We start from the raw sequence: 15473 nt of genomic DNA, 5'->3' as shown, positions 1-15473 counted from the left end.
ACCCAGGTGCACGTGAGAGTGGGTGGTAATGGTGAAAGGTATAGCAGAATGTCGGGAAGCCCCCTAACCCAGAGATCTTCATTCCTGGTCCTGGAGAGCCTGCTGGCTTTTGTTGTTGCTTGGCGCTTAATTGATCAATTAATTAAGTAGTTGATTACACAGTTGGCTCACCTCACCTGGTTTCTTGGGTCTGAATTGGTTGCAAATATTTAGGTGAGAACAATAACCATCAGACCCTGTGGCTCTCCAGGACCAGGAATGAAGGTCACAGCTCTGACCTTGCAGATTAAACCACAGTAGAATGTTTCATACATCTTGTCTTCAGCTGTCATTTTCACGCTAGTTAGGAAGTTAGCACCGGTGTCAGAACGCGTAAAGGATATGGGGGCAATTAACTCTCATTAAATTAAATCAGTGTGTGTAAACAGTTGGCGTGAAATCCAGAAATAGCGAGGACCTTCCTTGCTCACCTGTGCTATGAGGATGTGTGTGACTTCATGTTTATATCTGACAATATCTTCTTTTTTTCGTATCTACGAGAAGCCCATTGTTATGCTAAATTGCCTGCATATCCGTGTAATTACTGTGTCATTAGGGCTCCGTTGGCTGAGTTTGCATGGAGGGAGAGTTGATGAGATGACTCCGCTCTTGTTACCCACTCCCTGTAGTGCTGACTTCAGCCGTGACCCTCATTCTGAGCCCAACCAGCTCCGTATCCACAGGAGCGCGTGAGCGTGCGCTCTGGTGCTTTTTTTAATTGCTATGTAATGCACTTCAATAGCACTTTAATCAAGAGCGTGAGCAAAGGGTGACGGTAGTTAGTACTGTTTTTGTGTGTAGATATATGTGTTGCTGTGGCTAAATTAGTGTGAAACAAAAGGCATTCAGTGCAGCCCAGGTCCACACATACAGGCAAGCACACACACACACACACACACACACACACACACACACACACACACACACACACATCGGGTATAGTCAACAGTATAGTCACAGTCAAACAGAAGCTGACACGGCTTCTGTACTCTACCTTTCCCTCCTAATACCTCCGAATCGCCAGGTTTCTACTCCCACACCCCCTCCTCCACTAGCCCCATTCATCCTGGCCTACATGCCCCCCCCCCCCTTTCTCTGGGTGGTAAATTTTGGCGGTAAAACGTGAGCAGCGGATAATCGCCTCCTCAGCTTCGTCGGCACACCTGGCAGGGAGCGTGATGTCATCACACCGTAAATTTGTGGACGAGGCGTGTTGCTGCATAGGATCGTGGGATGGCCCAGGAAAGGAGGGGATTGGTCTGTGTGTGCCCGTCCGCCTCTGCCTGACTTCACCTGCGAGCGTCTGCACAAGGTCGCCCCATCACTCAGAACAAAAAGACGTGCCAGGGCCTCATTGTATTCATGGGTGTGTGTGTGTGTGTGTGTGTGCGTGCACACCTACTTGTGTGGATGCCTTCATGTCTGTGTGCGTGTGTGTGTGCGTCTGTTTGTGTGTGTGCACGTGCCTGCTTCTGTGCATTCCTGCGTTCGTGTCTGTGTGTGTGGGTGTGTGAGAGAGAGAATGATGCTGTGTGTGTGTGTGAGAGAGAGAGAGAATGATATTGTGTGTGTGTGTGTGTGTGTCATCACACTGTACCGTGCTGTAAATGTTTCTGTGTGGAAAGTTGCAGAGCAGTACCCAGGCATGGATAAACATGCCCTGGAAAGGGTAAACAAATATCACACATCAGCACAAACATTCTCAACAAGTCTTCATGCCTGGCGGCACTTCTGGTGCAGAATGCCAACACAACCATTCATAGCTGGGATCAAAACGGTCCAGCCTGACTTCCTTAAAGAGCCGACGGGAGGCTCTGCCTTTGTGACGTCACAATGGTCACCAAGGTCACCGGCGCACGGAAGGTTTGAACTCAGGCCTGGTATGGCCTCCATGAGTGATGTCACGCATTGCCATGGCCACTAGGCCAGGGCTGCCCATCCCTGTTCCTGGAGATTTACCGTCCATGTCAACTCTAACTCTAATCTTTCAGGCTCATTGACAGGTAGAATACGGAGCTGGATCTCCGATGCGATGAGAGCACACAGCGTTTCTCTGTGCCTTGCTCATGTGTGTGTGTGTGTGTGTGTGTGTGTGTGTGTCTTGCAGGGTAAAATGGTCAAAGGCATGGGAGGAGCCATGGACCTTGTCGCCAGCGCTGGAACCAAGGTGGTGGTTACCATGGAGCATTCCGCGAAGGTAGTCCCGACTCCAGCTGTCATCCGCGATTCGCGCTGTTTCCGTTATTTCACAGCCTTGACGGATCTAAAGCGCGGAACTGGCAACCGGTCTTGTTAACCACGTAGGTTGGGTCCCCAGGTGGGACCCTGCTGTTCCGCAAAGTGCTTCAATTTGCTCAGTAAAATACCCAGCCGTATAAATAGATTATATTTTTAAAAAATATACGGTATACTGTGAGCTCCGTAAATCACTCTGGATAAGCTCTTAGAGACCGAATGTGATGCGGTGTTGCGGCAGTGTAGTGTAACGGGTAAGGAGCTGGACTTGTAACCCAAAGGTCGCAGGTTCAATTCCCGAGGAGGACACTGCCGTCGTACCCTTGAGCAAGTTACTTAACCGGCATTGCTTCAGTATATATATCCAAGAATGGATGCATTTAAAAATGTTGCTGTGGATAAGTGCGTGTGCTAAATGCCTGTAATGTGATGTAAATGTATTCGAGGTGCTGACACGGCTGTCTTCTGTTATGCTTGTGCTCACCATACAGTCATACGTTGGCCTTTGTCTCCTAATTATTCGCGCCCCCGCGGCCCTCCATTGTGCGGCTGTGTGGCGACACAGCGGGCACTGAAACCCTGAAGCTGTACGTGAGGCACATCTGAGTTGGCGTACAGCGATGCCCCCCCCGCCCCCCCCCACCCCACCCCGCCCGCGCAACCCGGGGCGCTAGCTGAGGCTAAGCTAAGCCTTCTAAGGTCTCTCCCAGAACACAGAGCTGAGGCTGCCTGACTGAGCTCCATTCAGTCTCTCAGGCAGTCACGCGGACTCAAGGACGCGCGGTACAGAGCGAGCGATTGTCTCCTGAGTTTCCCCCCCGGTGGACTTTGCGGCACTGAACCGGGCCAGCGAATGTGGCTGGGCTTTCCAGAGTGGGAGAACAGAACGAACTCAGGGCTTACGAGGACACCCTTTGTTTAGAGGTTACGGTATGTAGCGGTTTAAATAGCGCAATGCTCCTTCGGTTTAATCCAGTTCTCGGGCATCACCGGTTTTCAGTTGTGAGGGAGGGAATTAGGAATTATTAAAGCACCTAAAAATAACCCATTAAACTTTGGGAGAGAAGGACATTTTTAAAAAAAACACAAAAAAAAAGAACGCTGGCTTTCATTGGCCGAGGCGCAAAGTGGGCGGGGCCAAGACCCCGGCGGTTTTCGATTTGTCGGGTCACTGGAGTCCATTCGCGCTTCTCAGCGTTGTGACGTCAGCCGGTCGAAGCGCTGTCATATTTATGTGGATACCGTGGCGACGGCCGGCCGGGGGGGGTGGGTGGAGGGGGGGTTAGCGACTGCGATGCGGTTGCAATTTAAAGAGCCGGTCGGAAAGGGAGCATAGATCACCCGGGAGACGGAATTACGGATGAGGAACGAGGGGATGGATGGATGTGCTTTCATGGCAAGGTGTGGGTTGCTGCCACCACCTCTGAGAGGAAAACGACCGGGTGGCCAGATTGTGCACGTGCCTCCCCCACCCACCAGTCCTGGGGACATTTTAAAAGAAACGTTTTTTTCTCCCCAGTGTGATTGCCTTCACCGTGTACTTTTTATTTAGCTGCGTATTTCTTTGAAATTGAAGCGGAAACCTGAATGAGTGTTTTGTGAGCACACAAGCACTCATGCGCACACACACACACACAAACACACTAACACACTAACATACACACACACACAAACACACTAACATACACACACACACACACTCTCCAGTTTCCCCGGCTCTCCAGGAGCAGATGGTGCAGCAGGTGTTGGGTGGCTCCCCCCTGGTACGCTCTCTGACTCTTGGCCCCAGGCCTATCTGGCCCCCGTGTTTGGGGGCCTGGCCCTCTGACCCAAACCCTGCAGGCCCCTTCGGAACTCCTGGGGGGGAGCTGTGGTTGGCGCCCTTGAACAAATTGAAATTGCCACAGTAAATCTTCAGGAGTGTAAACGCAGTCAAGCCCTTGAACTCCCTCTGATTTACCTGATACAATAAAATGCAGAGGAGTCTGGTTCTGGAGTCTGGTTCTAATCTTGTTGGATCCTGAGGTCGACATGAACCACAAAAATGGGTTGAGTTATCGTGTTTCGAGATTTCAGCCAATCGTAGCATTGCTGTGAGGGCAAAGGTTGTTGATTGACAGCACATGGTTGCCCCACCCTTGTCGGGGGGGGGGGGGGGGGGCATGATGTAGCTGTACTCTGTTGTAATTAGCCTCAGTGCAGCTGACATGTTTGGGTGTGCTGTGGTTGGCGGGGGGGGGACACAGCAGAGAATGATCATGTGACCTTTGGCCCTGTGCTTCCAGGGGGGCGGACACAAGATCCTGGAGAAGTGCAACCTGCCGCTGACAGGGAAGCAGTGTGTGGATCGCATCATCACCGAAAAGGTAAGAGCGGTTAGCGCATTCTGACTCTAATCTCTCTCCCTCTGTCTGTTGGTCAGCAGACACACAAAAGAAGACACACGAAAGAAAGCTCTGGAGTTTCTGCAGGGCCGGGGAGTTCTGCCGGGCCGGGGAGTGCTTGTGTGTGTTCAGACTCATCATTTTTTTATGGCTTCCCCAGTAGTCCCCCCCCCCCCCAGTGGTGGGGGAAGTAAATCTCCCTCATCCCTCCTGGCAGGAAAATGGGGGGGTGATGGGGGGTGTGATCGAGTGTCCCAACGCCTCGACACGGGGGCGCGGGGGGGGGGGAGAGAACCGGTAGCAAAGATCAGCGTTTGTTTTGACCATAATTTAATTGCAGCCTCCCTCCACGGACCCGGCGTCTGATTTCATTTTCCAAAAACAAGAGCCTGGCGAAGACCTATTTTAACGGCATTCTCGCTTCGGTTGCATGGTGTTCAGCTGTGTCAGAGGCCGCGTTAGCCTCCACCGTCGCTTGCTGCTTGTTTTCTGAGGGGTTCCATCCTGTGGCCACTTCAGGAGTTCCTTTCTCACCTAAGTAGTAGTGTTGTCATAACAGCAGCAACTTGCAGGCATACTCAATGCCTCCTGACAACCCTCTTTTACTCCGCCCACTTTTTTTTTTTCTGATTGGCTGGACAGCCGAAGAACGACTGTTCCTTTCACTCTCGGAACCGAAACACTACAGTTTCCCGTTTGAGTTGGAGGAACGGTGTCGGGAAGCAGTCAGAGGCGTAAGCTCTGAAGAATTTAAAGATGGAGCGTTTTAATCCCGGCTCGCGTGTTTTCACCAGGGGGGATAAGAAAAAAAAATAATTCCAGCCGTAAGAGATCTGTCCAGAGAATCTGTCCGACGCAGAGGCCCCCGGTTTGCAAAGCAGATAAGGAGATAATGCGCCTTGCCACAGACGGTGAATTCTGCCATTAAGGGACGACGCCGCCGCGTTCCGACTCATTTTATTACACGCGCGAGCGGAAGCCGCCCGCCACTCGTTTCCGTGGCAATGTGAGAGCGGCTCGTTTTCACGAAGCATTTTCGGCGACTCTCCCGCTCCTCTGGATTAACCGTGAGCGATCGCGCCTCGGGCGCTTGTTCCGGTCCTGAGCGGGACGCGTACCGCGCGCTCGCCGCTGATCGGGAGCGCGGCGCGGTGGGTCCCGAAACCGAACGGCCGCCGTCGCCCAGAGGCGGTTCGGCGTCGGTGACGATGACGGGACGTGTCCCGGCCGGTCGGGAACGGTGGAGGACCGCGCCGGATCGCACGGAACGAACGAAGCGGAACGGCGCGTTCCCATTAGCCGGGGGGGGGGCGTTTCACCTCAGGTCACACTTTTTTGATTGGTGTGGGGAGAGGAGAGGAGAGGAGAGGAGAGAGAGAGAGAGAGAGAGAGAGACAGATAGAGAGACAGAGAGTGAGAGGGAGAGAGGGAGAGAGAGCTCCCGTTCCTCGCCGACGGTTGCTATAGCGATCCAGCTCGCGGTTTCGCTTCGCTTCGCTGGGTTCCTCCCGTTCCGAAGACAGATTGCGCCACACGCTCCGGACGGTGAATCTGGCCTTTCGACATTTAGAAAGGTTAACCCCGCCCTAGTCTCCCTGTGTCACAACCCCGCCTTCCGCCCCCCCCCCCCCCCCTCTCAGCTCAGAGGCCGCTGGCCTTGCCCTCTGCCAGGTCAGTACCTTCATTACCTTTAGTGCTGCGAGGTTCTGCCCCCTCTCCCCCCCCCCCCCGCCCAGGCTTCCTGTCAGCGACAGGATCTGCCCAGCCCGGCGCGGCGAGCGGATTTTCCCGCCCTTTCTCCGCGGCCCACCCGTCACAGAGCAGCGCCGTGTCGCGTTCCCGCCGTCCCCGGCTAAATGGAGGCTAATGTGCGAAGATTTCGTTTTTATTTTTGTTGTTTTTTTTCCTCTTCACTACATGTGCATTAGTTCACTGGATTTTCACAGAGGGAGCTGGAGCACAGTCTCACCAAGTGCTTGGTCTTTATATATATTTTTTTTTAAAAAAGCTCTTTTTCCCTGAGCAAAGAGCTTATGCAAGTCTGCTTTTTAGCATATTTTATTTCATCAAAAAAACCCGCTAACTTGAAACCACTGTCCAAATGCGGGATAGAAGGCTAAGCATATAGACTAGCTTGAGACTTTCTCATTGTTACTAATATCAGCTGCTAATGTGAACCAAGGTGGGTAACCAAACTGAATATGCAGTGAACTACCCAATGAGGGTGTCACTGAAAATGTATCATTTCACCAAAATTATAACTGTAAAATGGCCGAAAAATGACAGCAAAATGGCTGTCGTAGTTGAGTCGTTAGCCCTCGTTTTCGGTTTAAACCCCTCTCGCTGTCCCGTGTTCTCTCGGCGGTGTCCCCCGACTCCGGCAGCCTTCGAACCCGGGGCGGGCGGGCGGGCCGGGCGGGCGGGCCGCGCGATTATCGCGAAAACCCCGGCACCTGCGTTTCGCCCGCCCGCGAGCTCCCGCCATCCGTCCTTATCGCTCTCAGCCTCGAGAAAGAGAGAGAGAGAGAGAGAGAGAGAGAGAGAGTGGGAAAAAAAGGAAAATACATAAAACGGATTCGAGTTTAAATGTGAGGTTGAGAGAAAAAAAAACTGTCTGGAGAGTGGAGAGGAGAATCATAAAGTAACAGCTACTGAGAGAAAACAGAACAGCCGAGCCAGAAGTAATTTGTGGAGAAATGTGACGGAAATATACTGATTTTCTCTTCAGGCGATATCCCAAATCTGGCTGTGACATTTCCTAAATCCGTACGTGCGTTTCCTTAATTGTACATTTTGTCCTGAGCTTTGCTCCGAGCTTAATATGGATTTTTTTTTGCGGGTGTTGCCAGTTGATAAATCGCACCTGCGTGTGAATTGTCCACACGTTCTCACGTATCGGCATGTTTGTGCCATTTTGGAGCCGGGCTGTCTCTCAGTGAGATTTTATTTACGGTTTTATTAATTTATTTTTAGTTTTTTGTAGTTAAGACACGGTGTCTTTCTCCTGCCGTTTCTCGGCGTGGATTTCCAAGCATCGCTTATTCATTGATAAGGGTGTCGTTGAGATTTGTGAATTAAAAAAAACCTATAAACTCGATACCGGGGGCTTGTTCACCTGTGAATAAGACTGCCCCCCCCCCCCCCCCAAACACCGCTCTCTTTTGAAGCAGATAGCCCCCCCCCCGGGTGACGTCAAACCGACGCCCGCGTTCAGTCGCCATCGCGGTCAAACCTGATTACCGCGAAGCAGACGCGGCGAAAGCTGAGCTGGCGCACGCGGGGTTCGCTCCCGCCCGCGGGGTTGCCGTGGACGCTGCCGTGCTCCGCTCGCCCGAGCCCACCCCGAAAAATCACAACAACAAACTGACCTTTACCCACGCCGCTGTTCGCCCAACACCATTTACCGAGCCGTCCTGAAGCGGCGTTATTAACGCTGTTTTATAGCGCGTGAACACGTGACTCGTGTTTGTGATGTATTAGCACTGACCAGAGCAAGAGGAAACGGTGAGGAGTACCGGAGAAAGAAAACGAAGAGCTCCGTAATTTGATTGGTCGAGAGGCGAGGCAGAAAGGGGCGGCGTCTGCTTTCTGGAGCAGATGGAGGCCTGGCGTTCTGCGTTCTGCGTCCCGTGACCGTTTTCCGAATGGCGGGCGCGGTCTCATTTGTTGGGATGGCTGTACCGTCATGCATGGCTGCCTCTCGCTCTCTCGCTCTCTCTCTCTCTCTTTCTCTCACTCGCTCTTTCTCCCTCCCTCTCTCTCCCTGTGTCTCTCTCTCTCTCTGTCTGTCTCTATCTCTCTCTGCCTCTCTCTCTCTACCTGCCTCTCTCTCTGTCTACCTCTCTCTCTCTGCCTCTCTGTCTCTATATCTCTCTGCCTCTCTCTCTTTCTCTCTCTCTCTCTCCCTGTGTCTCTCTCTCTCTCTGTGCCTCTCTTTCTCTCTCTCTCTGCCTCTATCTCTCTCTGCCTCTCTCTCTCTACCTGCCTCTCTCTCTGTCTACCTCTCTCACTCTCTGCCTCTCTCTCTCCTCTCTCTCTCTCTCCCCCCCTCTCTCTCTCTCTCTCTCTCTCTCTCTCTCTCTCTCTCTATCTCTCTCTCCCTCTCTTTCTCTCTCTCTCTGTCTCTCTCTCTCTCCCCCCCCCCCCCCCTAACCGAGAGGAGGAAGCCGCTGCGGGCTCTCGCCGTGCCTCGGAGATGGCGGTGTGATGTAACGAGGTTCCTCTCGCGCTGACGGGCCCCGAGTCTGCCCCGTGGAGGCCAGACACGAGCAGGGCCGGCGTGGAGCCGGGTCCGATTCCGCAGCCCCCACGACTCGGACCCGATCCGCCACTTAGCTGCCGAGCCGGCTCTGCCGCTGTGCCACAGGATCTCTGCAAGCCATCCTGAGCGCCGGCATCTGCCGGACAAATAGGGGAATAACGGCAGGTTTAGGCTTTGTGGTGAGCTTCAGTGCCTGAGCATCTGTGTTCACCCTCTGCATGGGCACTGCCTTCCTGATAACCTGGGGAGATGAGCCAGGAGTTTGTCTAAAGTGACTGTCGTACGATCGTACGCATACACCCCAGAAGGTCCTGGTGTGAGTCAGTGTCGTACTAGGAAATAAAGAATAAAATATTGCAGCCTTGCATATGCTCCGATGACTTAAGTAGCAGTTTGAAGTTTGAATTTTATTTTATCTGGCAGTTAATGACCCGTAGGTCTTCATCTAAATAATTTGGCCGAAGCAGCAGCATTAACATACCGCCAAAAACAGCCAAATATCCCAGGGGGAACATTCTGCTCCGCCATCAGTACCACACTCTGCCTGGTGACCTCACAGGCAGCGTGATTGCCGCACTACATTTCCCATAATGCCTTTCAGTCAGTCGTGGTGAGTTTGAAAGATTGCTGCTTAGGTGGCGGGTTCTGGAGTGGCGCAGCCGATGCAGGCGCTTGTTCCGATTGCAGTCTGGGCCCCAGGGCCAGAACGAACGAGGTCTGCTTTGTCTCGTGGAGTACAGGGGGAAAGGGGTATAATTCAAGTCGCTCAGGGGTGCTATTTTCGTGAATTTTAATTTATTTAAGTCGTCAGCCTCTTCTGAGTAAAAGCAGCAAAGTCTCACGTAACAGGAAAGAGTCACTGAAGCACCTTTCTTTCTTCGTAAATTTAATTTCAGACAAGGCTGGGGTGATGGATCGGGAAACTGACCTTCATTTGTAGGCCTCCTTACCTAATTGAAGATCAATAGTCATATTCATCATTAATCTGTATTTATCCGTCTTGCACAATGTGCGTAATCTGGCGCTGACGCATTAGGTGTAGAGTTATGGCTTTTTTATCGTCCTGTTTTTTTTTTTGTCTTGTGCTCTAAAGCCGGTTTTTTAAATTGCGTATTTCAGTGCGTAGGAGTCCCCACTGCAGCGATGCTCGGGCCCGTGCAAACCGATCAGGACAAGAAAGGAGGGAAACAGCCGGAGAGACTGGGAGGAATCGACGAACGCGGTCGCGTTCGCAAAGAAACCTACCGTCCTCTCTCTTTCTCTCATTCTCTTTCTCTCTCTGTCTCTCTGTAAAATATGAAATTGGAAACAGCATTACCAGTGTTCCGCTGCCCACCCCCCGCCCCCCCCACCCCCCCACCTCCAGTAATCCCCCGCCCCCACCCCAGCCCGCCCCCGCTTGGTGAAATCTGGTTATCGTTTCCAATATGCCTTCATAAACCCCTCAACCCCCCCCTTGCCACCTTCTCTCTTCACATGGGCTGCATTCTCAATTAGTTGTACAAACGTAAATAAGGGCAGCGTTTGATAGAAAGCAGCGCTGGCTGCATTAAACAACTTCTCTGGCTGATAAAGTCCGAGCGCGTGTAATGAGAATCTGGGAGTAATTCAATCTGTGTGCCATCCTTAATGCGCTCCATTTATCATTAAAGGCCTGCAATCCACAAACCGTAATCCCTTTTAAAAAAAACAACGTTTAAATCCCAGCAAAGCAGATCTTGATCGTCACTTTAATTTAGGGGGAAAAGGGTCAATTGTAGCAAAAATCGCATTAAAAGCGTCACGTTTTTTTGGGGAACTTGCATCGTATTTTTAGATCGTGTTTTCTGAGTTGTGCTCGGGTTCGCTGCAATACTCGTTAGCTTCCACCAGCAGAGCTCCGGGCTATTTTACATAACTTAAACTCAACCGATTTTTATCAGTGTTCAGCTGAGTGATTACTGATGTTGACTCACCAAGCCGCGTTTGTGAAGGGGGAAAAAAAAATGAACATGTACTTGGGAGTCGATGTTGAGGACGGATTGTCGATCGTGTCCAGACCACAGTCCCTTTCCCCCGCACGGCGAGGCGGCCATTCCAGTTCCAAAAATGGAGGACCTCCAGAAATGATGGCAGAACATGAACAAACACCTCATTTTCCCTCAAGCCAAAGGCCAGGATCTGGACTGCCCCTTTGAGTGGGGCAGTTCGCCCGAACTGCTTCAGGAAATGTCCGACTCCATAGCTGCTTTCTGTGTCAAAATAAAAGTACGGTTGGGTGAGCTGCCCAGGGCGAGGATTTCTACTAAGCCGTTCAATTAATGAGTGTTATGATATGGAAGCTCTTGGGGGCTGGCTTTAGAGATTCATACTGGGCCGGTGTTCATATTCTGGGTTAAATAGCCCCCCCCCCACCTCCCCCCCCCCCCCCAGAGCTGGTGATTCAGCCCATCGTGGCTCTACTCTCCTAACAAGCTCGCCGCTCCAGCGATGCTAGCGAGACTGTGTCACTCACAGCGGGCTCTCCTGATGACGGACAGGAGAGAAAATGGCCTCTCTCACCCCCCCCCAAAAAAAAAAAAAACCAACTTCAAGTCAGAACGAGCGACCGCAATTATTTTGGGAATCGGTTCAGGCAATAAGAGGACACCGTGTTCATGTTCCAGAAAATCGTAACTGAGCTTCGACTGCGTATCTGCTCATATATTTGTCCTTAACTTTGTCCTGCAAAGAGATAAGTAAAAACCATGCATTTCTCCAGGAGAGAAACGGTTGTGTTCAGCGTCCTATCTTGTCCACCTCCTTTAGGCCCTTGCTGGGGCATGAGAGCGGGGGTGGGGGGTGGGGGGTGGGGGGGGGGGGTGGTGGGGGACGAGGGACGAGGGCGAGTTTCAAGGGTACACCTGGCTGCTCTCGAAAAGATGATACATGTTAGCGGCTAGTGCGTTAGCGGGGGGAAAAGGCGCGATCGCACTCAGCCGAACATGCTTTCCCGCTGTTTCAGTCCTTTCCTAGAAACACCGGCTGCTCTTTGCGTCTCAACGGTCCTTTTAATTAGCAGCCCAGTTCAGCGCTAAAGCTGTGCCTGAATTTATTTTTTTTCCATTTCTTTTTTTTTTTAGCTTTGGCTAAACTGTTTCACCTCAAGGGAGCCTGTCGGGCTGCTTAAGCTTAAAAATGAATGAAACACTGCTTTTGGGCTCTTCTCCAGTAAGAATTTTTTTATTATGTATTATTATTATTATTTCCTTAGGATTTTTTGTAATCAGGACACTATTGCGTAAAATTCATTCATTTTTTTTTTTTTTTTTGGTCAAAGCATTTTCACGTGAAACGAATGAGCAGATGGAAAAAATAATTGAGCTATGCAAACGAGGTGGAATCATGGTGGGATTCAAACCCGCAAGTTCTCGGTTTCCTTGGTCCCTCACACGGGTGGGGTGGTGGGGGGGGGAGCTATCGGATTGACGCTTTTTTCCTCGTTCCCGCTCCAGGCCGTCTTCGACGTGGACCAGAGCAAAGGCCTCACCCTGATCGAGGTGTGGGAGGGGCTAACGCCCGATGACATCAAGAAATGCACCGGTACCGATTTTGAGGTGAGTGTGGGAATGTGTGAGACTCGTATCTCCCTTTCCCACTGTGGAGCTGGAACCAGGCTGGCTCATTATACCCCTTTCCCACTGTGGAGCTGGAACCAGGCTGGCTCATTATACCTCTTTCCCACTATAGAGCTGGAACCAGGCTGGCTCATTATACCCCTTTCCCACTGTAGAGCTGGAACCTGGCTGGCTCATTATACCACCTTCTATTTTTTGACTGTTGTGCTATTTCATGAATGATAATCATTTTTCATAAAAATGCATTTATATGGAACAGTTTCAAGAGAAACAATGTTCTGTACTGTGAAATTGAAGTGCTAAGTTATGTGTTTTGTCCGGGTAATAATGCTGATCATTCTTCCTTTTCTCCATTCTCTTCTCTCAAACAGGTATCTCCGAACTTAAGACAGATGCAACAAATCTAAATGTTCAGGAACGAACAAACTTTTCATTTTTATTTGAAACGGTACGAACGCCAAGTTCCCAGTCATTATCAAAACGAACAAAGTGAAGAAATCATAAACATTTCCGCTGCCTCTGTACGTCTGTGAATGGAAATGTGTCAGGAATGATCGAGGCATCTTGCGCAGCATTCTCATTACTCAAACTGACTGAGACCGAGAGAAACATCTAGAAGGCTGATCATGCCTGTGGGGGTAAGATATGTATTAAGCGCTCTGCGGTCGAAATTATATCGGGAATAGATCCCGTCTGCTCCGGTGGGTAGTGCCGAAATGAATCCCCGTCTGTGACATTTCAAGCCCAGCTCTTATTGGGTTTTAATTTAGTTTTTAGTCTACCTTTTTTTCGTTTGAAACGGAATTAGAGTATGTGCTATTGTTTTAAGTTATTACTCGCACGTGCTCACTGAGACACACACATTGGCCTGTCGGTGGTAACATTTTTGAAGCCTTACCTTTCCTGTCGGTGCCCTTTGCGTGTTCTGTTCTTCCTTTGTAAATAAATATGTGCGGTTCGTAAAAATCATTGTATTTGTATTGTATTTTTAATTGAAAGTTTGAGATACAGATTGACTTGGTCATGTGCGTTTGTGTGTCTGTGTGTGTGTGTGAGGGTGAGGGGGGGGTGCGATTTATATATTTATATTTCTTTCAAATGTTTTACACATTTCTGTGGTAGCACACTTTGTAATCTAGGAAGGATGCATATTTTAGCCAGGAATTGTGTAATGAGGACACGAATATCGTACAAAGTCGTTTTTATGAGTCCGCGTCAAACAACAAATAGTGTGATTTCATAGAAGAATGAAATGCATAACTGCAATGCATAGCTCTCCAGAATCCCACGTGTATATTTATCTAGTTATCTGGTAACTAGGAGCTATTAGAGTGGACTTCATTAATCCATGCCCAGTTTGTACTGGAATGGGAAGTGCAGGAATTGGATATCTGTTAAACTTCTGTTGCTTAGTAACAGTCTGATGATTCGCGCAGCGTAGCACTTGTGCGTGTATCCCCATCTTGGAACAAACCCGTTAACGGCCATCAAAGCTTAACGGGCGTCTCGTGAATGGACTGGTAACTTCCGTTTCGTTCTTTTTTATCTACTTGTGTGCTTGAGAAGGGCGATAATGTTTTGGCCTTGGGCGTGCACTTGGATGCTATTAATTTTCGCGGGGTTGTAAAACAGAAATTCTTTACAGTATTCTTATCTGTCGTTCAGTCATCAAGACTGGTGCAACAGTTTAGCAATAGGCCCGTCTCTACTCTCTTGTGTCGGCTCGAGACGCCTGGTACTTCGCCCATTTTATTTCATTGTGTTTATACATACTTTCCCGAGCTGATCAGCTGTTATTTCGGTTCGGCGCTTGATTGATGCCTACTATCCCATAAGGTGCCCTCTGGCTTTCGGCTTAACAGTAGCCAAGACAAGACCCGTGGATCTGCCAGAACGGAAACGCAGGGAGGCGGCAAACTGCCTGCGCACACATGCCGGGCGGCCTCAGGCGGGAGAGATAATGCGTAGTCTCGCGCCGCCTGTGCTAGCTCCGACAACGCCACTCGCACTGTGGGAGAACAGCTGACTGACTGCTCAATAAATTTCCTATAAACCCGCTAGAAATAGATGCACGATGGGAGATGCTGTGCGTATTTCCAATCCGGATTTTTTTCTCTCTTTTTTTGCAAGTATTACCATTTTTACCTATTCATTGAACATGTATGAATGTTCTGAACACTGAACCTTTCATAAATGCTTCGAAATCTGGTGAGCAGAAATAATTGAAATACTGGACAGGTCTTTGGGCTTCAAGTGAATAGCCTTATTCTATGCATAGGCGACAAGGGCAGACGCCTCGTGCACAATCTGTCTAGGAGGTGGGAAACGAAGGGAAAAATGTACCACCCCCCCCCCCCCCCCCCCCCCCCGCCCCGCAATCGAAAGGCTAGAGCCATGCCTGTCTGAAAGCCTAAACTGCTCCTTTTTAACAGTGTCTACTGCAGTGTAAGCACCTGTTTCCTCAGTGAAGTGAACTGAGCAGCCACATTTTCTACATACAGGTTATAAACAATGGATAGAGTCGTGCATGGGTGCCTCCTGTGACCTCTTGAAGCCAAAAGAGCTTTCTGCCCATTGAATTCAATGTAGAATACCAAGGTGATTTAACAAGCAAAGAATGTAGATTGACATCAGCGATTTAAGACGTACGTATTAATGAAAGTCATTGGTGAGTTATCTGTAAAACCTGAATGAAACACGCCTGTCTACATGAAAGAGAATATGAGTTGTAATCTATTCAGCTAGACATAAAGCTTAACCCCAGACCCCCAATTGAGCATCCATGTCACTAGAATACTGTTCCGCCGTTATTTCGGTGTCCATATACGATGCCAGTCACGGACGAAACCGCTAAACTGGCAAACGCACAGCCTCGAGCACAATGTTAATAGTTCAGATCCCAAGGAGTATACCTGTGGGTTGTACCTACAAGGTACTCGGAATGTTGACTGTTTGGGA

General features: G+C 50.1%; 1 protein-coding gene across 1 annotated transcript in view; it reads left to right on the top strand.

Moving 5' to 3' along the window:
- oxct1a (3-oxoacid CoA transferase 1a) overlaps positions 1 to 13484 on the top strand; it is a 55865-nt gene extending 42381 nt beyond the window's left edge. The window contains exons 14-17 of the mRNA XM_035380064.1: positions 2147 to 2236; positions 4560 to 4640; positions 12393 to 12494; positions 12887 to 13484. Of these exons, the coding sequence (XP_035235955.1) occupies positions 2147 to 2236; positions 4560 to 4640; positions 12393 to 12494; positions 12887 to 12922 (309 nt within the window). The 3' untranslated portion in view covers positions 12923 to 13484. The remainder of the gene's footprint in view (positions 1 to 2146; positions 2237 to 4559; positions 4641 to 12392; positions 12495 to 12886) is intronic.
- Positions 13485 to 15473: the final 1989 nt, after the last annotated feature.

This window comes from Anguilla anguilla, chromosome 10 (assembly GCF_013347855.1).
Source record: "Anguilla anguilla isolate fAngAng1 chromosome 10, fAngAng1.pri, whole genome shotgun sequence".
Classification (NCBI taxonomy): Eukaryota; Metazoa; Chordata; class Actinopteri; order Anguilliformes; family Anguillidae; genus Anguilla; species Anguilla anguilla.
This window is presented reverse-complemented; position numbering and strand designations above follow the sequence as displayed.